Source organism: Lissotriton vulgaris, chromosome 2_1, assembly GCF_964263255.1.
Source record: "Lissotriton vulgaris chromosome 2_1, aLisVul1.2, whole genome shotgun sequence".
Taxonomy (NCBI): Eukaryota; Metazoa; Chordata; class Amphibia; order Caudata; family Salamandridae; genus Lissotriton; species Lissotriton vulgaris.
This window is the reverse complement of record NC_141687.1, coordinates 92,647,363-92,671,889: the sequence shown is the minus strand read 5'-3', so window position 1 is coordinate 92,671,889 and position 24,527 is coordinate 92,647,363. Positions and strand designations below refer to the sequence as shown.

At 46.1% G+C, this 24,527-nt stretch overlaps 1 protein-coding gene across 1 annotated transcript in view; it reads left to right on the top strand.

The window, feature by feature from the left end:
* The window catches only part of CCDC92B (coiled-coil domain containing 92B), a 178,970-nt gene that overhangs the window by 100,383 nt on the left and 54,060 nt on the right, over window positions 1-24,527 (top strand). Inside the window, exon 2 of the mRNA XM_086958470.1 lies at window positions 9,809-9,856. Within this exon, the coding sequence (XP_086814596.1) occupies window positions 9,809-9,856 (48 nt within the window). The remainder of the gene's footprint in view (window positions 1-9,808; window positions 9,857-24,527) is intronic.

Sequence of the window (24,527 nt, the reverse complement as noted above, 5' to 3'; positions counted from 1 at the left end):
GAACCATCATGCAACGGTGTCTGCGCTGAATACAGGACACCCACCACATTGCCCATGGATCGCCTCTCTAACGAAGAGTAAGACAACAATGCAGCGACTTACGCTGCTTTGTCTTACTCCATATCTATGAGGCCATTAAAAGCCACACTAAGTGGCTTTGGTGGTCTCATAGATATGGTTGAGAGATTTGCCCCACCCGAGCTTCAGAAAAAATGGTGCACGGGTGGCGCAGGTCGCGCGTCGATAAGCCCCTCCATGTGTAGGCAGGGAGTGTTTTGTCTCTTGCCGTGGAGGCCGCCACAAACAAAGGGTGGTGGGGCGGGTGGAGGGAGCACAGGAGGGTGTTGGGTATAATATATTTTTTTTTAAACGTATACATGCATAAATGTATACAGGTATATTTACCTTTGTGAATCAGCGCTTCTGAATTCCAGGTCCTGCTAAACTTCATTTTAAGTGCTTCAGCCAGGACCATGAAGTTTGGGAGGCTTATAAAACTCAACTTTTTAAACATACCTCAAATTGAGATTGTCTTGGAAAAGGATGATGTTGAAAAATATTGATAATCTAGGGAGGGGACAAGGACCGAATTTTTAAAGCGGTCGAGCACCCATGCTCCTTACTGAACAGAAAATAATCAGACAGGCTGCCGTTCCTCAAACAGGAGGGAGACACTAGCACATTAATCAGGGGGTCTGGTCCGAAGTATCCCTGGTAAAGGGGGGGATCTGAATTATCAGTAGATAGTGGTCTCACACACCCGGTAGGATGTCATGCTTTATCATAAGATACTCCTTGTCGGGCCGGTGCTGCAATGCATGACGGGCCCCTCAGTGGGGGCTCTTTGGCGGAGATCTTTTTATCTTAAAGCCATATGATGTGTGCAAGTGAGGGAATGTGAGTGTAGGGCAGGGGTCTTCAAACTGTGGGGCGCGACCCCCAGGGGGGCTGTGGAGTGGTGTGAAGGGGGTCGCGCATTCACAATCACACGTCTGCCCTGGCCTCCAGGGCTTCAGCCCCCCACTTCCCCGTCCTGTATCTCAGCCCGGGCTGCTGCAGTGAAACTCTAGCTGCTGGATGCTCGGCTGGGCAGTGTCTGGAGTCTTATCTCCGGCACGCCCAGTTTTTCACAGGTCTTTAAAGACCATTAGCATATTTACATGCCTTTGTAAACTGGTTACAGAGGCTTAATGTTTTTTATGGTTCCAGTAACCCCTGGGCCCCCACTCTGCCTATTCCTTACATTTGTATTTTTACACTTCTTGCTGTAGTGTGAGAATGCATTTAATGAAAAGGAATATAAGAATACTAGCAGCCCGTCCCGACGTTGTCCGGGGCAGAAGGAGGCTAGGGGCATCACCGCAGCAGGAGACGCGTAGCAGAGCGGCCAGCAGCGGGAGCAGCATAGCGTAGTCACAGCAGAGTGTACTCACAGCACAGCGTACTCACCAGCAGCACGTGCGCAGGGTGTTGTTTCCGTGCTCCCATTTTCTTGCTCCTGGCCGCTTCTGCCCATGCTCCTGTCCGCTTTTACTCCGCGCTCCCCTGGGCATGTCGATGTCGACGGTCCTCCCCGCGCTCCTGGCCGCTCCTACGCGCTCCGGACCTCGCAGGGTGTCGCTTTCTTTCTCCTGGGCGCTCCTCGCAGGGTGTGTCTTCCGCGCTCCGAACCTTGCAGGGTGTTGCTTCGGCGCTCCTGTCCGCTCCTCGCAGGGTGTCACTTCCGCGCTCCGGCCCTCGCAGGGTGTTGCTTCCGGCTTCCCCGCTCCTGGCCGCCGACCCGTGATGTCAGCACGCACGTCGTTAGCTGGCGCTACTTCGAAGGGACTACTTTTCCTTAAAAATTACTTTTCCCTTCTAACATATATATTTTTTTCTTATATAGCCTATGTCCATCTGCTTGCCCTGACGTTTTCAAAGTTGTATTGGGTGTTTGGATTGGTGGTGTACTTTTCGAGTTTACCTTCCTCAAAGGACACAGTTCTCTCTTTATAATAGTAGTATAGATATAGATCACTTCGAATAATTGACCTACTCTGTGCTGAGAAGTTATAATTCCCAAAATAAGCAGACTCCCTGCTGATTAAGCAACCCCTGCTTTAGTTGCCCAAGGAAACACTGTATCCTATTTCTGGATTTCCCTGTCCTTCCATTGCACATTTACTGTATTAACTTGAACAGTGTGTAAGAGATAGGATGCAGAACACGGTTCAATCAATGATAAAGTTATGTCAAAGAACTCCAAAGCCAAACTGAAAGACGTCCTTAGGATGGACAGGGATAGGTTGTTGGTACATTTTTAGGATAAAAAAAATAAGCATCGTCTTCAACCTGTTTTTTTTATGAGACTTTTTTTTAAATTTATTTATTCTCCTATCACTTTGAAGTACAGAATAGTACCAAAAGTATTAATATTGATAGTATGCAATCTAGTACTTAGTACGGCTATTTAGGGTTAATCTAGTTATGCACTGCCTTCCCTGTACTTTGTGCAGGTCTACTGCTTAAAGATGCTACTCGTAGCACATTCAGGTCTATACACTTTTGTATACTTAGCCTAGGTGCGACAGTCATGTGTATTCTGTTGCATTTAAAAGTCCTGCAGAGGCTTAGGTTTGGCAGAGAGGGAACACCAGTCCTGTTCTTGCCTCATCAGACGTGCAGTTCTTCAGCTTCAATTAGACTTGGCCGAACTGGTTAGTGACTGTCAGCGGAGTCTTAGCTTTCCATCACTGGCTAATGAGTTCCACTATTGGGATTGTCCTATTTGAGGGTGGGTGACGTTCATATTTTTCTCTTCTGAAGACCACCATGTGATTTATGGCAGTCACAGAAAGGAAATGTTAACATGTCCCTGACGCTAAAGAAGAAAACTCTCTGTGCTTCTGGTACAATGTTTTTATTATTGAATAGCAGCCCGTCCCGACGTTGTCCGGGGCAGAAGGGGACTGGGGGCAGCACCGCAGCAGGAGACGCGTAGCAGAGCAGCCAGCAGCGGGAGCAGCATAGCGTAGTCACAGCAGAGCGTACTCACAGCACAGAGTACTCACCAGCATCACGTGCGCAGGGTGTTGTTTCCATGCTCCCGTTTTTTTGCTCCTGGCCGCTTCTGCCCACGCTCCTGTCCGCTTTTACTCTGCGCTCCCCTGGGCATGTCGATGGTCCCCCCATGCTCCTGGCCGCTCCTACGCGCTCCGGACCTCGCAGGGTGTCGCTTTCTTTGTCCTGGGCGCTCCTTGCAGGTTGTGTCTTCCGCGTTCCGAACCTTGCAGGGTGTTGCTTCGGCGCTCCTGTCCGCTCCTCACAGGGTGTCACTTCCGCGCACAGGCCCTCGCAGGGTGTTGCTTCCGCCCTCCTGGCCACCGACCCGTGATGTCAGCACGCACGTCGTTAGCTGGCGCTACTTCGAAGGGACTACTTTTCCTTAAAAATTACTTTTCCCTTCTAACATATATATTTTTTTCTTATATAGCCTATGTCCATCTGTTTGCCCTGACGTTTTCAAAGATGTATTGGGTGTTTGGATTGGTGGTGTACTTTTCGAGTTTACCTGCCTCAAAGGACACAGTTCTCTCTTTATAATAGTAGTATAGATAAAGTTGGGTTGCCAAAAGAAAAATGCCTGCTCTTGACACTAAATAGAGTTATAAATGAAAAAGTATGTATTAATTAGTTATGTGACTTTTCTGTCTTTGTCTCTTTAATTTTCAGTCATGGATCATTGAGGCAACCCTAGAACACAATGAAAAGTGACACAATTAAAAGTGCTTTCTATTTATATTTGCTGTTCTAAGTATTCACAGATAAGTGCTAAAAATAAAGCTTTAGGTGACTACTTCTTTCTGGGCCATCAAAATAATGAGCTGGTAACCCTAATCATAAGACTGGGAGTTTGTTGCAGGATCAGCACATTGTTTATTTCCTCCACCCTCAATCCCTGATTAATGCCCTTATAGCAATAGTTTAACTTATATCTGAAACCCTACACTTCAAGTTTCTGGGAATGCACCCTGCTTTCAGACAACTCACTTCTCATTCTCGCCTTCACTTTCACGCTCACCCTGCACTCGCAGCGATCACAATGCACTCGCAGCGATCACAATGCACTCGCACTGATCACCATGCACTCATAGCGATCACAAAGCACTCACACTGATCGCCATGCACTCACACTGACCACCATGCACTCACACTGACCGCCATGCACTCACACTGATCGCCATGCATTCACACTGATCGCCATGCACTCACAGCGATCGCCATGCACTCACAGCGATCGCCATGCACTCACAGCGATCGCCATGCACACACAGCGATCGCCATGTACTCACACTGATCACAATGCACTCACATGATCACAATGCACTCACACTAATCACAACACAATGCACTCACACTGATCACAATGCACTCACACTGATCACAATGCACTCACACTGATCACAATGCACTCACACTGATCACCATGCACTCACACTATTCACCCGCTCACCCTGCACTCACACTGATCACGTGCACTCACACTGATCACAGTGCACTCACACTGATCACCATGCACTCACACTGATCACCATGCACTCACACTGATCACCATGCACTCACATCATTCACCCGCTCACCCTGCACTCACAGTGATCACAATGCACTCACACTGATCACAATGCACTCACAACATTTACTCACTCACCCTGCACTCACAGCGATCACAATGCACTCACACTGATCACAATGCACTCACACCATTCACCCGCTCACCCTGCACTCACACTGATCACAATGCACTCACACTGATCACCATGCACTCACATTCACCCGCTCACCCTGCACTCACAGTGATCACAATGCACTCACACTGATCACAATGCACTCACACTGATCACAATGCACTCACACTGATCACCATGCACTCACAACATTCACCCGCTCACCCTGCACTCACAGTGATCATAATGCACTCACAGTGATCACAATGCACTCACACTGATCACCATGCACTCACAACATTCACCCGCTCACCCTGCTCTCACAGTGATCACTCTGCACTAAAAATGTGCTTTCATTGTTCACTCTGTACCTCACCCTGCAGTCACACGAGCACACTTCTCATCCTGCAATCATGTGACACTTTACATACCTGTCCCCCCTCACTGCTCAATCTGTAGCTCACTCAAACAAGGCCATCACTAACCATGCACTCATTTGTCCCACTCTGCACTTACAGCCGGACCCAAATTCATATGGTCACCTCACTCAACTTGTAGTCACTCCTTTTACTCTACTCTCACACTGTTGCATTGCTCTCTGTGCAGTCACATGGGCACTCTTGTCACCCACACAGTGCAGAAGGTTAAAGTACCTGGTACACAGTAGATGTACCATTCACATCACAGACGTGAGTGTGAGTAAACTATGAGTATTTTGTCAGACAGGTGCTAAAGAGAGATGAGGTGTATTGTTGGTGAGTGGTAGTGAGGGAATTCATGGAGAAGGTGGAAAAACTGTTGCACTGTGTGTGACCAGTGCTAGGCCCAGCCCTGGCTTAGTGTGTTAAACCCCCCCGAAGTTCGGGTTTAGTGGATCCCCTGCTTCTGCCTATTATTATTAACATTTGTAGTGCACTACTGTTACCAAAAGGTGTCCTGGGGCTAATAACCATCTGCCTGCAATGTGAGAGAGGGATCCGGGGTTGGGAGAGGAGAGAAGAGAGGGATGGACGGAAGGGGTGAGAGGAAAGGGGCATGGGTAAACTGCTTAATTCTGCACAAGACCGCCAGGGTTTGAAGGGACCCTTGCTGCTCCCAGCCATGGCCAGGTGAGCTTCTAATGTGGCAGCGCGTATTCCTGTGGAGTGTGAGGCCATTCACAAAGGTTGACTAGAGATCTTTCTGATGTTAATTGCTGTATTTTGGTTATAAACTGGTACTGATGGGGTGAAATCTTTCCTCAGTGTTACTGTGTTTAAAACATTTCAAAATAATAAAGCAATGCTATCCCAAAATACGCAGCATCACAGAACATTACTTAAATGTTCTACTCACACAATTTAATCAAGCCTGTAGCATAATTTGGTACTAACCTGCCTCATAATTCCAGTAGCCCTGCCTAGAGGTTTAGAAATGATGGTCAGGAGGGGGTTCTTACGCCTGTAAATGTTGACAGGGGGTCTCGGCATCCAAAAGTTTGAAGACCTCTGGTGTAGGGTGATGCACAGATGGTTAAAAGAGTCATAGGGTTCGCAAGAGATTTTAATGGGGTGGTGGTTCCCTTGACACATTCAGAACTAAGAGAGATATTGTGTCAATGTATTGTGATAGCTTCTGTAGGTGTTAAGTGAGGTCAACATGTTTCTTGCCTTAATGCCATGAGGGTCATTGGCATTTTATCAGGACAGATATCCTACTAAGGAATGGGGCTCAGAAAGTATTGCAGGGGCCTCAGTCAAATAGGTTAACACTGCACCTACTGTGGTGCACAAAGGGGTTCCAGCCGGTTACCATTATTAAATTAACAGTACATTGGCTATCTCTAGCTGTCCTATGGTGCAGCAAAAGTCAATAGAGGCTATCTGTGAATAGCGAGGCAAAGAGGACCTGACAAACATATAGACGATATGTGATGGCCCTTAGAGGAAGCACAGGACGAGGCCTTACTGCATGGGGAGCAACTGGTACAAGAGGTATGTTCCGGTGTGAAATGAGCATGGCCTTAAGGAGAGCCAAGACAAGAGTACAAACATGCACAAAATGTGAACAATAACTCACCTGGATCAACCCCTCCACCGGGTAGACTGATTGTCTCCTGCGTAGGGTCCCTATTGACACCTGTCAGCACGTTTTGCGATTACCATCGACAACCCTCTGTGAAAAAAATCCCCTCCTTTCTTCAAGATACAAGGGATGTCCTTAACCTCATTGAAGAAGTGAACTGCCTTGAAGAGATCAACCACTCGATGACCCTTGATGTGGAAGCCTTGAACACATAGGAAAATGAATCAAGTTGTCTTACAGTCCTTGTGTGTTGGAGTAGTATGGGCTACGAGTAGTGTGAATTAAATGATGGAAAAAAGTTTTTTATTTCTTTATTTATATGTCTCTCTCTATATCTATATATATTTATAGTTATATATATTCACATACATATATATATATTTCATATTGTAGATTATATTAATAAAATATATATTTTTTGATAATATCCTATATCTTTGTGTGATTTGGGCCTTATTATGTTATGACATACATTATATTGAGAGTAAAGAATATAGTTGCCTGTGGATTTATAATAATAATAGAAACCTTGTACACAGACAATCTGCAGGATGAGACTGTAACAACAATCCACGCGTGCCTTCTGGAAGACGTATGGACATCCATTTCACCCGTAGAGCTTCATAATTGAATGTGCGACCCTGGCATTAAACGAGAACTTCTTCCAATTTTAGGATCAGCCATTCCATAAAGTACAAGGCACTTCAAAGGGGGGCACTTTTGTTCCAAGCTTGGCCTGCTTCTGCACGGCTGACTTTGAACATCTATATTACTCCATGGATACCATCCCATACAACAGTAACATCAAAGTGTGGCATCAATTCATTGACGATACTATGTTCTTTTGGAATGTTGACCAGGATACATGAGAAGCCTTAAACACATGGATCAACTCCCTTAATCCATACTTAAGATTCACCAAGACTGTGTCCAACAGCGAACTACCATTCTAGGATCTCAAAATTCCAGTCGACAACGGTAGACTGTCTATTACCACTTACAAGAAGAAAACAGACTGCAATAGTTTACTATTTTATGACAGTCCCCACCCGAAAGCTTTATAGGATCATCTCTCCTATGGAAAGTTTTACGTTTATGTCGTAATTGCAGTAACATCAGGGATTATGATTACAAGCCACACCACTAAGCCAAAACCTACAAGCCCGGAACTATTCTACCCTAATCGTGAATACGACTTGGAAAAGGGCCATGAATAACCCCAGGGAAATCCTCCTGAAACCTAGGATCAAACAAGAAGAAAACATTCTTATGTGTTTCACTACATTTACGCCAAACTCAAACCTGATACAGGGAGTAATACGAAACACTGGTGCATCTTTATTCAGGATCCTTAGAAATTGCCGAAACTCAGTTTGCTTTCAAACTCACTAAATATCTGCGTGGCCTCTTGGTGCATACCATATTCCAAGCTATTCTCAAACCTGTAGAAGTGGTCTCCCTATTGGCGTTGCGCTTGGTGTGAATATATGTTCTCCCTGATGGCAGCGACCACTTTGATATGGCCGCCGTAGGGAGCAGTCCACACAGCGTGCAATGCACCACACACAGCGCAATAGATAGCGATTGTAGTTGCGCGCTCGGCGGGTATGCCCAGATGTGGGTCCCGTGGTCTCCATGCACCTGGAGTCAAGCTATCCTGGCTGGTGAGGGTTGAAACCTAGGATGCTTGTTTCCAGTCCAAGGAGGACCTGGCTGGCAGTTCGGACTGGACTGTTCCCATTGGGCGCAATGTCAAGACTGATTTGCATATGGCTGGGTTCACACTGGAATGGCATGGGAAGCAAAACAACAATGGATTTACGCCAAGATCTCTGTACTGGGGTGAATGTATGAGATTGTTCTGCATTCTGTCCATCAATTGTTCTTTTTGCACTCATCATTTCAAAGCACATGCACCCTTATAAGCACAACCACTGCCTTCTACCCTCCTGCAGGTCTGCAGAGGCGGGTTGTTCACGGCATGTATACCGCGTGATCCACATGAGTTGTACATATTTTGTGTATGTTTGTACTGTTGTTTTGGCTCTGATTAAGGCCATGCTTATTTTACACCGGTACATACCTCTTGCACCAGTTTCTCCCCCTGCAGTAAGGCGTGATCCTCCACGTCCCCTAAGGGCATCACTCCTTCAACTTCTCATTTTCCAAAAGTATTTTGAAGATTTTTAAAAAAAATACTTCTTTCAAACCATGATTTACAAACATGTATTGAGAAAGCCATTAGTTTGACACTCTCGTAATAAAGGCAAGGCTTATTGGCTTTGCCAATGCTTGTTGTTATTTGCATTAACGTAAGAGCAAATCTTAAGAAAATCTTGTTACCTCTAATTGACATGTATTATTGTGAACTTTCCTCTTATTGACATCTTTTTTTGTAAGTTAGGAATACTCATAAGCTTAAGTTTAAGATTATTTTAGGTTACAAGACTTTTATAAATCAACCCCTGATTTTTATATGTACACGAATTGTTGCTAAATTACTGATTGTGTGTTTTTTGCATTTAAATTAATCTCTACTCTTATGATTTATTAACTAATTTAAATTCAAATTTTCACTGCCCATCTCTTATAACAGTGTAGCACACATGGCCCCTCATTCCAAAGATTTTAAAATTATGTTCTGTGTGCCTACAGTGCTTTTTGCATGGGTCAGGATTTTATTGTTATGTAAACCAACATATCCAGTGTTTTCGCACGGCATAATTTCCAAGAAAAATCTGGTAATCTTTGACTTGTGAAAATTGCTCTGAAAGATAGATTGTATACATAAATTGTGAGCAAAATATATATCCCAAATGTTATGTCTCATTTCAAGGCTGAAAAGTCTAAAATTTGAGTGAATACCGCACCAAGTAAATACAACATCCTGATGTATCAGTAATTTCCAAAATGCAGTAATTACCACACAGTTCCGCTCTCGTCATCATGAAACCTTCAGTAGAAACAGATCCTTCATAATGACTATGTGAAATTCATGCAGAAAAATGAAATTCTAATTTATTTTCTTGATTATCTTTTAGCACTGACCCGGGATCTCAAAACCAAGCAAGAGGAACTGAGCCAGGAAGGTAAGAATGGAAATCCCCTACTTTACTTGTTGTATTAACTGCATCAGTTCTACCCTGAAAACCCCTCAGGTCAGCACTGTCTTGTTCTAGGAAAACAACCATGGTTGTTCTCCAGTAGGCACAGTCCACAATCTATCAATCAGGGACTTACAAATCATGATTACTCACCTGTGAGGGTCTCAACTCGTTAGGGGAGGGTCTGGGTCTGCGGTTCAGTCGAAGAGCCAAGTCTTAAAGTCCTTCCTGAATTGCGGCAGCGATGGTGTTTGCCTGAGGTGCATTGGCAGGGAGTTAACAGAGGTATCTTCCTCCAGCCGTGGTTTTGAAGATCCGTGGCCACACAGTCCAGGGTGAGCTGGCAAGACAGACAGAAATACAAGCGACCCCAGGCTGGTTTATTTGTTGTGCAACATTTTTCATAAAGTGCAATCAGTGCTGTTTCCTAGTTTGCACACACTCCACATTGTTTGTTTCGGCTGGTTTCAAGTTTTCAAGTGCATTTAAACTCCAGTTACATTAATTCTTTGCCGTTCAATATGCCCGTATGCATTTTGGACACATCATGGTCCTTTTTCATGGGGAACATATTAATTTTCACGAGAAGAGATTAAACTTTATTAATTTTGTGCATTGTGCAACAACACAAATAAATGTGAAGTGTTTTAAGCATGCGCCGTTACAGGAACAAATATCCTAGTCCATGTAACAGAGATTTGAGAGGAGGCGGGGCTTTATTCCAGTCCCTTTTTTTGATACTGCATCATTCAAGACCGACACCAGCCATATGCAAATAAGGCTTCGTTCTGCTCTAATGGGAAAAGTCTGTCCTGAACTGCCAGCCCTGGTCTCCTTCAGGACTGGGACACAAGCAACCACAGACTGGTTTCACAATTAGTCCAAAAGCACAATGTGCTGCAGACACAAGTATGTTATACCCGTGACACTTAGAGCCTCTGCCTTAGAAACATAAAATAGGGTTGGGTGGAATGCCTGACTATCTGGTAATTCCTCAGGAGTACATTTCAGCTAATTCTTTGTCCCACTTTACCACTCAAGAGAGGGGCCAATGTAAATCACTGCAATCCTCTTTCCTCCTGTTTCTTTACCCTGTTCTGTGAGATAAAATTAAAACAAACAAATAGATCAAATAGAGTGGCACGTTATTGACAGTCAATAATTTGTACTCGTTTGCAGCCAAGTGGACCTTGCAGCCCTTAAATCTAGTTTTTGCCAAACTGTGGTATTTTGCATGAGAATCAAACATCGCACAGGTAGTAAACAGCCCTGTTTCTGTGTTATGGTTCTTAAATATTCAGATCTCCACAGCTCCTAGTTATAAATGACTGGCTGTAAGGGGGGGGGGGGGGGGGGGAAGGGGGGGTGGAACAGTCTAACATACTGGGCGGAACTTCCTCACCTGAGCATTAATATACTAATGGGACGGATTTATAGTGACCGCGTCCCCCATGAACTCCCTGAGGTTACCAGAGTGGTCATCCTGTTTTGGAGACAGGCGTTGCATTCTCTGTGATGGCATAGTAAGCCTACTCAACAGACTCCCATTATTGCAAAAGTCGACTTCTTCACCGTACGGCACACCTGTAGAGCTTTATTAACTGGGACAGAATAGGCATAACTACCCTAAGAGATGTCTGGCACCAAGACCAGCAGTGCTCCTTCCAGGACCTCTGGGTCCACTTCCATTTGGCTCAGACTCAATCTCATAAATACTCTGGGGCAGATTTACAAGGAACTGACGCATCTTCATAGATGCGTCAGTGTCCTTGCACCTGTGCCACATGTCCTTGTGCCACCATGGATGCGCTGTATTTACAATACAGTGCTTCATTTGTGCAAGGATTAACCTCTTTGCCACGGCAGAATGTGCTGAAAAATTGACGCGTGCACGGTTCGGGCGGCCCCTGGCCGTCCTCCGCACTACGCCCACTGTGACGTCGGACGGCCCACGGAGAGGTTAATAGATACGTCATTAATACTGACGCATCTGTTGGCACAAAAGTGATGCATCGCTGGAGTTGCTCATGAAAGTGAGGCAACTTCAGTAATGTGCCACAACAGACAGGTGAGTCCCATACAAAAAGCCCTGCGTCATTCCTTATGCCTGGTCTGAGCAGGCGTAAGGATTTTGACACAGTGAAGGCGTAGAGTGACGCAGTGAAATGTTGTAAATTTCACTGCATCAGTTCTACATGGCTTTTTGCGTGGAAACACCTAGCCTGCATACAGTATACCTGGCGCAGGTATAATGTGACGCAGGGCTTTACAACGTGAAGCAGCTCCCTAGATGAGTCACATTGTAAATTGGCCGCATTGTTTGCGCAGCCGTTGCATGAAAGAAAGTGACACAATGGCGGTGCAAGGAGGTGCAAGGGGCTTCTGAAGCTGCCCCTTACAACTTAGACAAACTTATCCAATCATAACATCCCACCAAGAGACCTACCTGAAAGTGATCCCCATTTACACTAGACTCTTGATGGGAGATCTCAGTAAGGAGGGCATCTCCCAGATATATTGCGCACTGGAGACCAATGCCCCTGATTACTTGGTGCCGCTTAGGCAGAAGTGGGAGAGCTGAGTGAGGCACTTGGATGACTCGGACTGGTGTGACGCTCTAAAGGACCCCCGGCAATATCGGCCAATCACCGTATGATTCAACTAAACTACCTTCATAATCACGCCACCTACCTCACCTCTCGCCGCCTGTGAAAAGCAGGATGAACTCTGCATCCCAAAGGCTTCCGTTTTCCTCACCCCAATACCCATTTCTACCTCATGGTTTGGCTGTGTCCCAAAATTGAGGGCTAGTGGCATAAGATCTGGTATGCCCTCTCCCAGATACTAGAGCGAGCAATCGACCTGACACCTCAAATTGGCATCATGGGGACATTAGTGGCACCAGAGGGGAGAGAATCTTGGTGGTTATAGCCTAACTGATTGCAAAAAGAGATATAACAGGGCGGTGGAGGTTCCCCCCACCATGCACCGCGAATGGTGGGGGCGGGGTTTGGACTGCTGTGCTCAGTAGGAGGAGCCCATATACAGAGCTAGGGGATGTCCCCAGAAGCATGCGTCAGAATTTGGAGCAAATGGTTGGGGATACCAGGCCCGCTAGTATTTCCAACATTTACCTATATTTTGATTTTTTCACTTTCCATTACATTTGTGTCTTACCTTAATGATGCTTTATTGTCACACTGATTGCGTTTCTTTAATCAAGAACGACTTCTTAAAGATACCTCATGTACTTTACCACTTTGAAAGAACAATCTTCGGCCCCTCTGAATTGCCTCTCTCTCTCTCTCTCTCTCTCTCTCTCTCTCTCTCTCTCCCTCTCTCTCTCTCTCCCAGGCCGCCATTTTACTCACTTCCGTTTCCCTCGCAGCTGTTTCATCCCCAGGGATCTAACGCGCAGCATGCCTTTGATCTGTCACTTCACCTTAATTACACAGCAGCGCTCTGTGCTATATTTAGGCTGTCTGTGGTGTGTTCTAAATTGTATTTTCATGCCTTGGTTTAATGTAGTCTAATCTTCAAATGTCGGCGGCTCTTTCAGTGCTAAGAGCATTACAAGCCAACTAAACACAGATCAAGGCTCTGAGAGCACGCATTCATGCAGACTGCTCAGACACTGAAGCTCAACAGATGCAAGAGACATCAAGAATACGGTTCATGAATCATCAAAGCTCTCCTCAAGTTAGTGCTCAACGCAGGGGGTGGAATAATAGAGGGACGCGGCCACCGACAGACAATCTGTGCACAAAGCAGAAACAACCACCACTGTTGCTTTGTCAGGAGAGGAGGGACCAGGAACAGGAACCAAAAGGCGGCTGGAGTGTTGGCACACGGGTGAAGGGTTTGGGTTCAACGTAAACAGTGGTTTGTCAATGGCGATAGAGTTGTAGGAAGTACGCGGTAAATTTCCCCTTGGGTTCGCAGTGCCAAGGATTTTTAATAAAAAGTTTGAAATATTGGAAGAGGGAAAGGCAACAGTAAACAGCAAATCAACAATTCGACTCAATAAGGGGATAACAAAGCATGGAAAAGCAACACAAATTCATAGCACAGAAGGCAGTGCCTGGATTAGTCAGTAGTAATCCTCATCACGCGGGGTTAGGTGGCACGTGTGGGCAGGGTTGAGGACGAACAGGACTAGGATCAAGAGGGATTTACAATAAATGCTGATGTACCTCTTCCTCATCCCAGTCCTTAACAAAAAGCCAAAGCAAAGAAAATCATGCCTCAGGTCGACCCAAGAAAACACTACAAGACTCACCGCCCTACCTCATTACCTCGTGACATGTACTGGGACCTTTTACTTTCACTACCTTGTGGTCGTAAAAACTTCAATTATATCTTACTGTTTGTGTTCTGTTTATTTGTTAGTAAGATCTTTTATTTTTTAGGAATCCAGAAATTCATTTAAAGATTGGTAAAGCTGGCACACGTTTTAAGAAAATAATGGCATTATCTGTGCAATAAAGTGCCTAGCAAGGAAAGCCACTGAGTGCGAGTCACCAATAAGGTATTCCTGAAGCAAAATAAACATTAAACAAAGAGGACAACAATAGGAATTACCCCTTCATCAAGTCCTCCTCGTCCTGCGCCTTATGTTGTGAGGGGGCTCCGCCTCCCAGTGTAAGTACTGGGACGTGGGAGGACTACAAAAAGCCGTAATGAAGGTTACCGGTAAGTAATTGTTTCATTATAGTGCAGAGATCTCCCAAACCTAAGTGAAGTCACACCTGAGTCCAATTAATACCTGTGAGAAATTCGGTTACTGGTTGAGGGAGGGGTGTAACCCTTCTCAAGTAACACCCACAATCCCTGTCAGGGGAACCAAAAAACTCCCTAAATTGACCTGTGCTTAACCTTCTGGTAGCTTGACACAAAAGCAGTAAGGCTTCATTTAGAGGGAGTGTGCAAATTATTTATGCAGCACATAAACAGTCATAAATTGAAGACAAAAAACAAGAAAAACCGCCAATTGAGAAACATAGATTATGATTTCATAAATAATTTGAGACCAAATTCACAAAAATGTAAGTAGTTGTACTGGAGATATGCAATTTTAAAAGATTTAGATAATAGTAGCACCAAAAGGCACAAAGTGTCAACTGTATCTGGGCAAAGTCACAGGTTGCAGCCGACTGTAATGGAGTGCAGGCCGGACACAGGACTAAGATTGACCCACTGAAGAACGTACCTTTAGTTCTTGGTGCACATTCTGCGCGGTGTAGCTTTGCAAGGCTTTGTGTCGTCCAGTGTCGGTTCCGATGAAGCTGTCAGATGTGCAGCAAGGCTTTGCTGGGCTTTCTGTCACTCTACATCAGTTCCGATGAAGCTTTCAGCTATGCTGCGAGGCATTGCTGGACTCTGATTCACCCGAGGTCAGTTCCAATAAAACTTGCAGCTGTGAACCGAGGCTCTGCAGGGCTTCACATCGCTTCGCAACGGATTTTGTGAAACACTCAGTTAGGCTAGGGTGAGTTATTTCTGATACCAGTCAAGGTTCAAGGCCTCTTGGAGATCAGAGACTCACTCCAGCAGAGGCCAGCCAGACTCCAGCAGGTCCAGGCAGATCCTGTGTAGCAGATCAGCCGGGCAGTTGCAAGGGGCCTCTAGAGACTGTTAGGTCCCTATATCTCAGAACAGGAGGTCTGCCAACCTACCCTTGGGTTCACTCAGCGTGGCATGAAGGGAGGTGGTCCAGTCTTCCTTCTGAGAGGACAGAGAAGGCCTCAAGCAGCAGGGTAGTCCTCTCGCACCAGGCCAATCCTTCTTCTGTATTGTCCGCAGATCCAGGATTGTACTGAAGAGTGTGTCTGAGGGTCCTATTGTTTTACCTAACGCCAGGTTTGAAGTGGAAGAAACTTCTAGAGTTTTCCCCCCAGAGATGGTTCTGAAATTTCCTTCCTTCCTGCCGAGGTTCCAAGGGTCCTAGAGTGACAAGAGGCAGGTGTCAAGTGTGCTGGAGGCAGCCCCTTTGAGAGTGCTGCTGGCATTGGGAGCGGAGCTGATAAAGTGTTTTGGTTAAGTTTTTGATCTGTTTTTCATGTAGCATCCTTGATTAGTAAAGTTTGGAAGTGCACATAATTCAAGTTAAGTGCACTGTAAGTAAATGGTTTTATTTATAGTAAAGCAGTGTATCATTACGAATTGCAGAGATGATGCACTGGTAAAACCAGGGCCGGCACAAGGCTTAGGCAGAGTGGGCAGCTGCCCAGGGCCCCACGCTCAGCCCTCCTACATGGGTCCTTGCATTGATGGTGTAGCATTGTGAGTACCGGGTGGGTGCCCCTTACCCATGCCTCACAATCAAGTGTTGCATTATGAGGAAGAGTGAAAGCCCACCCCCCACCCGGGCCTCACAACCCTACACCATAGTAGATGCAAGGCCAAGGAGAGGGCCCTCTCCCAGGCTGCATGCATTTAGAAGTCAAGTGGAGGGACGGCCCGGGTAGAGCGATCAACCTCCACATTTTGCACATTTGGTTTGCACTGGGGCTGCTCTCCCTCTGTTCATACAGAGGCACTGAGGGATGCTCTTTGTCCCCCATTTAGGTGCTCAGGCACTTTTAACCCTTTAAAAAAAGTTAACTGTCACTCTTTAAGCCTTTATGAGCTCTGAAAAAGATGCTTGTCAGTGTCTGAGAAGGGAGACGCTACAGCACAGGAGGGGTACTACACCATGCAGGTTTAAGAGCTCCTTCAGCTATTGGGAATGCAAACAACCTTTAATGACTAAATATTCAAATTAAGCAATTGTGGAAAAGAACATACTCCAGCACACACTGTAAATTAGTCCATTACATAGATGCTTTTCTCAGGTGCTCCTTAACCCTGTATTTAGCTGCTCGAAATATAACTGCAGTCCAATGCAGACAAAGTTCATTCATACAATTGGGAAAAGGCACACTGTCATTAGTAGCTTGTAATGAAAAAACAAACATCCTAGTCGTAGATTGCTATCCTCATTCTTCATTATATCAAACATCATATGCACAGCCAACACGTTTCGTTCCTTTGCAATAAACGGAACTTCTTCAGGTCTGTTTACTTACAATAAAAAGCACATTAAATTCCTACATATACACTAAACAATTACCAAATTAAATGCTTAAAAACACTAAAAAAAAATTATATCTATACTGTGAGAAGTTGGCCTGGTATATGCTGTCCACTATTCTAGTGGGCACCGTGCCCCAGTCCAAACGACCCTTGTTGATGGTAGGTTTAAAGACAACCTATATAGAAAGCTAACCTAGTGGTAGCTGTGGAGAGCAGTCTTCAGACTAAGTCTTGAAGGAATGTAAAGCAGTTTGTTTTACCAGTCTATAATCTCATGAATGACCAAATGAAAGGAGAACCACACCAGGTATATATATATAAAATATATGTATTTATTCTAAATGGCCAAGGAACGTGAGGTCGTTCTTTCCTCTCTCTCTCAGCGCCAGGAGCACCCTAACACCCCCTGAGATTGAACTGCAGTTCATCCGGGGTGGGTGCCTTGGAGAGAGGCCTGAGGGACACCCAAGACTGCTCCCTGTCTAGCGGAACTTTATGTTGTACTTGCGCCGAGTCAGAGAGGGAGTCGCTCAAAAGGTCATCTGCGCTGGGAGGTGGAACTCGGGCGGACCCTCACAGACAAGGAATGGGACAGCATCTATTACAGAGATCACCATACTGCTTTTAATACTGCTGGGACCGAGTCTGCATTTAAAGTAGCATCTTATTGGTATCTCACGCACGCCGTATTAACCAATGGGACAAAAATCACACAGAACAATGCTGGCAGGGTTGTGGCTTGACCAGCTCCCTAGCACATCTACTATGGCACTGTCCAAGACTAGAACGATTTTGGGAACAGGTATGAAATGACATAGATGCGGCCTTTGATACTGAGGTACGAGGTACAATTATTCGGTGGTTTGTCCGATTTCAAAAGAGCCACAATGAGCACCTCCCTCATTGCGGTTGGCACAACATGCATCTCTACCATCTCCTCGTAAGGAGTGACTATATTTAGTATCAGCAGGTCTTGGCAGGCCTTGTAGAAGGCCACTGTAAGGCAATCAGTACCAGGGGCTTTGGTCGCGCGCATTCCTTTAAGCGCTGCACGTATTTCCAACAGATCAAGGGGAAGCATGAGGTGTTCATCTGTGTTCTACCATGAGCTATGTCATATTTATGTGCTCCAGGTAATTACCACGGCCTCTACGTCAGGAGCCACAGGGGAGCAGTAGAGATCAGAATAGTATCTATGGAACCTGTCAGGTATGTGTTCCGCATCATGTAACGACTGGCTAGTTTCGTCTAATATTTCCATGATCACCCCTGTCTCCCTTCTGGGTGCATTAAGGCCGCCAATGTGGCACCTGTGTGTTCCCCCTTCCCTGTAAACCCTAGCAGTGGTGTGTTTGACTAGGTGCTTAACTTCGGTATCAGCCGTCTCATGATATTCTTCAAGCTTCTCTCTAACGTCCTTGAGCAGTCGCTCAATAGCTGTACGCTGATGTTCTAGCTCCAATTGAGCAATTTCCCCCTCTAATGTAGCCAGTCTCGTTTTCAAGGACCTGAGCACCCCGGTGTGTTTTGAGATTGTGGTACCTCTGATGTAAATTTTGAAGGTTTCCCAAAGTGTACTAAAGCTAGAAACGGTACCAATATTATGTTGGAAAAATGCCATTCCCGCCTTTAAATTCTAAATCTAGTAAAGAGTAAGGGGCAAGAACCAAGAGAATGCTGCACATTTCAGAGTCCGGAGGGACAGGTCTGATACCACGGGTGAATGGTCAGAATAAGTTCTTATAAGCAGTTCACCTTTAGTAATATGGGACACCAAGCCTCTTGATACCAACCAGTAAGCATTATGAGTGTGGGTGTTATGCCCTGCTGAGTAGTGTGTGAATCCCGCTCTCTCTGTAGCACAGTGTCTCCATATAACGTCATGGCCTAAGTGTTCCACTATGCCTATGATCGCTCTGGCGGCAGCAGAAGGGTGACTGAGAACCCCTTGAACTGTCTCTGACCGGGTCTAATACACATTTAAAGTCACCACCCCATATCTGAGGCAAGTCTCCCCACTGATGCAGAATGGCACGGAGTGTATTATAAAACTGTGGGTCTTCATGGTTGGTTCCATAGACCCCAATAATAAGAACTCCTCCCGTCCCTTTGATAGCCCGCTTGGTCTATAATGAGCTCCTGCAATGGAATACCAGAGCTTTTGTTGGCCAATATAAGCACACCTCGGGCATGAGCTGTAAATCCTACCGCAATAAAGGACCCCTATACTCTACTTTGTGTTAAGAGTATTTGTAGGTAAGTGCGTCTCTTGCAAAATCATAACATTAAGGCTATGTCTTCTCAGGAACAATATTACCTTCCTAAGTTTTCTATGATTGTTCCACGTGAGAAATCTGATGCAAAGGGGAACCGGTCAGTTTGCGGGTGTGTTGTCTAGGTTTCCCATCCCTCCCTAAGTTCGCCTGGACCTCTTGCGCGTTTAGCCAGCCATTGCACTAAAACATTTTCAGTAATGAAGTAATGACAAAAAGAACAATGACCCCATAGTCAAACCCACCCACTCTATGCATACCCTAACTCTGCATCGCAGATTGTTGTCCCAACCCTACCTGACAAAATCCCTGAAAAAAGAAAGGTAATACAAATCCCTACATAGTGTGGGACACATGGGGGTGGATGTGACGGGGTAATAGGTCCATTGTATGGCCTGGTATAGAAGGAGTCACATTTGACAGATCCAGCACCCTACCAATCTGATTGAATCTTAAGAGAAGGAAAGAAGCCCCACAAACAAAAAACACAGCAACTTACGGTAAAGGGAATGACCACCTCGGCCCTCCAGCAGACGATAGGTCACCCCCCAGCAACTTTAGAAAAGCCGAGTAGGAACAGTCTTACCCAGTTCATGAGTGGCCCTGATAGAGAATAGCGAGCATTTTCAGAGCTCTTCACATCGCTGATGCAGCTGGAGACAGCTGGGCGACAGGAGCCTAGGGCACAGAGATTTTCCATGCCAATCGCCACTCGAAAGGCATAAACAATTCCCACCAAGCTCCCAGCCAACAGCGCCCACTCACGCCTGCTAGAAAGGACAGTCTTACTTAATGTTCTGCCAGTTCGGCATGTCAATGTCTACAATGGAAGCCCCCCTGGGGTAACCCCCATGGGAGCTTGCATCATTTTGTCTTTTAAGGAAATGTAGAACTTGTTTCAGGTCAGTGAAAAATTACGGGTTCCCCTCCGAAAGGATTCGTAGCTTTGCAAGATAGTCCAAATTCAGTTTACAAAGTTTACTCTGAACTTGAATAAATTGATGGCAGGCCTCTAGTACCGGCTGCGTAAAGTCTAGATAGAAAGATAGCTCCATACCCTCGCGTCGCAGTATTTTCAGCTCTTTTGCCTTTCGGAGGGCAGAATCGCGGTCCCTGTGATTAAGAAAACGTGCTATGGTTGGGCGTGGATTAGCTCCTGGGATCGGCTTGGGCATCGGGGCATGACGGGCACACTCAATGACAAAAAACTCAGAGGTTTCTCCGCTCAATAGTACCACAAGCAGTTTGTCTACGCATTGCTCCATAATTTCAATGTTTGTTGATTCCGCCACTCCTACAATCCACTTGTTCCGTCTCAAGCACGCTCCTAAATTTTCAGATTTGGCTTGTAGAGCGCACAACATCTTGTCCATTTTAGTGTGAGCAGTGGCTTCTGCAGTGATTATATCCTCGGTGTCTCACACTCTTTTCTTCAGTGTCCAGATTCTCCCTATGTTTTTCCAGGTTCTCCATCATAAGGTCCATTCTATAGGAGAGAGCATCAAATTTTCCATCAATCTTTGTTAAACTGCACTGCATTGCAGCCAGACTCTCTTTTAAGTCTTGTTCTGTGGGAGGATCATTGGACTCCAAGCCGGACTCTGCGGCGCCCGAACAACCTCTCTGTGTCTGAGTGTCTTGCGTGGCTCAAACTGAAGCTTGGGCTCTGATTTATCCATTTTGCCCATGGCGACCAGCTCTACCCCCACACAGTACGTGCAACCAACTGGCACTCCAGGCGAAATCCAGTCAGTGGGCACCCCAATGCACACCATCTTGCGGGAATCTCAGTGATCAGGGCAAGCAGGCCAATCAACCCTCTCAGTCCAACATGGACAACTGTATATGTATTTTGCCTCCAGGCGCATGCAGTTGGGCCACCCAGTTACCTTCAGCCAGTACCTGCAATCCGCCAGCAGCAAAGGAACGCCAACAGGAGAGCACCATGCGTCCTCAAGGGGGAGTAGATTGCTGGCAGAACCCTGACACGGTGAACTCCATGTTACCCTCCTCCTACTGGAGTGCTGCATTTAGGGAAGGCCCACAAGCCACAATCCAGAGCAGACATAGGCAGTTAAAGCTCCATGTCCCCCGGTTGAGCGAAACGTCTCCCTCTGGACCTTGGGGAGAACAGGCAATGCGGGCAGGCCACGTGAACATGGCACCACGCAGTGAGGCAGGGCAGACATTGCGCGAGTCACCACACCTCCGCGGGCCCGAACTCCTATGCCAGAGCCGCGGGGAAGATGTCAGGGCCCCCCGAGTCTACTCCCTCGGTGTCGCTACCAGTAGATTGCCGCAACTAGGGGCAGAAGGAAGGGTCCCGACCTCCGCAAACAGCACGGGCGACCCAGGGGCCGAAATGCAGCCCTAGCTCCCGGCTCAAGCGTAGGCCAGGCCCCAACAGATCTACCGCTACCGCCGCTCTCCACACCAAGAGCACGTTCAAAGGGCCAAAGTCTCAGCAGCAGTAGGCCGTGTGTGGTGTCCAGAATGCATTCACAGCCCGCAGGATGCCAGATCATCGATGGGCAGCAGGATGTTGAAGGATATTTACCTGGGCTCACAGAACTACTCTAATTAGCGGCCACCTTGAAGCCAGGCGAGCTCCGCCCCGGGAAAGGCAAGATTCCCCCCAATTAATTTGGAGTCCAGATATCTGGCCAAAGTCGTTTAGAGCCGCCATGACCACAGTCAAGATCAATTGCTCTGCCTTCAAATAAATCCCGGTATCATTGGCATACATTGAGACTATCTGTGTGTGGTCTACAACCCGGTATCCCCAGTTGTGTACCTTCTCCCGTAATAAGCAAGCAGGAGGTTCCATGGCCAGGACAAAAATCAATGGAGACAGGGGCAGCGCTTGATGTGGAACCTATACGAAATAACATCAGCCATGTGTACACTTCCCATCATGGATGTTATAAAGGACCTGGATCCTTAAACAAAACCCCAAGCCAAATCCCTGTCTCTGCAGCACCTCCTGAAGGTAGTTCCATCCCAGGGTATCAAACGCCTTTTCTATATCCAAGGAGGCCACCCAGCCATAAGTATCCTCTCTACATGCCCTGTCCATTGTGTTATATAGTCAATGTAGATTAAGGAATAGGTTCCTACCCAGGATAAACCCGTTCTGATCTGAGTGGACTACTGTATGTACCAATGGGGTTACGCTATTCGTCAAAATCTTGCCCAACACCGAACAATTCAGGTTGAGCAAAGAAAGATGTCGATATGAAGCCACCTTGAGCGGATCCTTTCTGGGTTTCGGTAATACCGCGATTAGGGCAATTCTCATGTATTTGTTTGATGGCCAAGGAAATCTCGTCCAAGGTCAGAGGAGCATCCAGTTCTTGCCTCAGTAAGGGATTGCGAGTAGAGGTCTTAAGTCAAGAATGCCCCCGTTGTCACACCAGGGGGAGCACGTAATAGTTTCCTGTAATCATTTTCAAACTCTCTATTTATGTTTAACTGAGAATTCACTATAATAACTGTACGTGAACAGATGGACCGATAGGTATGCACAGGTATTTGGATCACAATAAATATGCCAATAAATTACTGACCTTATCGCCCATGGCATATTGACATTTGATGTAGTCTTTAAAATCAAAGCTGGCCCAGTGTCCTGATAGGTTCCTATCTTCTGTCCTGAGATCTTCTAGTACTGGATATGAAGCTGGGTTGGCCACCCACTCCTCTTCCGATAACTTCAGTTTGTACTTTAAGGGGCACATGCATAAAGCTAAGGAATAGCGATTCCTTAATAGCAATTCTTAAGGAAGCACTATTGAGGAATTGCTATTCCTTATGCCTGTAGGTTTCGCTAAAATATTAGCGATTCCTATAAATTCCTTAATTGCGAATCGCAAATTGCAATTCGCAATTAAGAAAAGCCTTCCCATTCATTCCTAGGGGCCTTAGAGGCCCCTAGGAATGAATGGGGCAGCGTTTGCAATTACAAAATAGGTAATCGCAAAAATTGTACTTACCTGTTTTGTGAATGCCTTTGGGCTGATGCATCACAAGTAGCATTTTACCGTTTGGGACCGGTAAAATGCTTGATGCATTTGTGCCCCAAAATCTAGTATGTCCGCCTGGAAGGCGTGCTTCATGCCATGTCTAGTGGCCATAGACACCCCCTGTAATACCACTTTGCATGCATCCCATTCAATCATTCCATCCAATGCAGTGCCCTCATTCTCCCAAAAATATGTCTACGTGTTCCCCTATAGTAGTTTGAAACAGCCAAATCCGTTAGTGACTGCAGTTGCAGGCGTTAGGTGGAATGGTTGGACGCCGCCTACCCCACTGAAAGGTCAGCATTGAGGGACAGCGATCAGAAAATGTCTGCACTAAGTATTCCACTCGACTACATTTAGCCACAAGTGTCCTGGTACAGTAACTCGGATCTATCCTAGTGTGCAGTGCATGCAGGGCAGAGAAGTGGGAATATTCTCATTGTTGGGGGTCAAGCGTGCGCCAAACATCCAATGCTTGTATATTATGAGACCATTTCCGCAGTTGTTTAGTGTCATAATATGACTGCGCCACATGTACAAGAGGTGTAGACCTATCCATCTCGAAGTCAGGAACATAGTTAAAGTCACCACACCAGAACGTAGGGGAGTACATAAGTGGAAGAGAGTTGGTGTCAATGAGGATAAAAAGAGTGGTTGTCCCACGTTGGGTGCATAAAGCACCACCATGATAAGAGATTCCCCATCCAGTGTGCATTCTGCAATGACAAATCGGCCCTCCTGATCAATTAAGGAGTGGTTTAGAATAAACGGTCCTCCCGGAGCCACCCACTATAGGACCCCTCCGGCGTAAGCCGAGTAAGTGGTGCTGAGTATAATGCTCCACCAGTGTTTACGTAATTTCAGGAGTTCTCTCTCCATTAATTGTGTCTCCTGAAGGCAAGCAAAGTCAATTTGGGCCCGTTTCAGATATTTATGGAGCTTTTGTCTTTTACTGTAGATGCCCATGCCCCTCACATTCAACGTGAGTATATTATATTCACGTGTGATCATATGCGCGGTGTGAGGTCAGGGATCCCAGTCGTGATGCGGATGAAGGTGGAGGAGGTGTAACAATGAGCTGGTCGGGCGAAGTAAATGAAATATCTATTGTATAAAAGGTAATAAACAATAAGAACAATCCCCAACAGTCCCTGAACCCAGGCCACACCCTCAGTCAGTGACAGCCAAGCACTGCTATCAATGATTAGGCAACTGATGTAAATTCTAAAATAGGGGGTGTAATACAGTCATCACAAAGTAGCACTAGCTAGCGACCCCTTAACAATA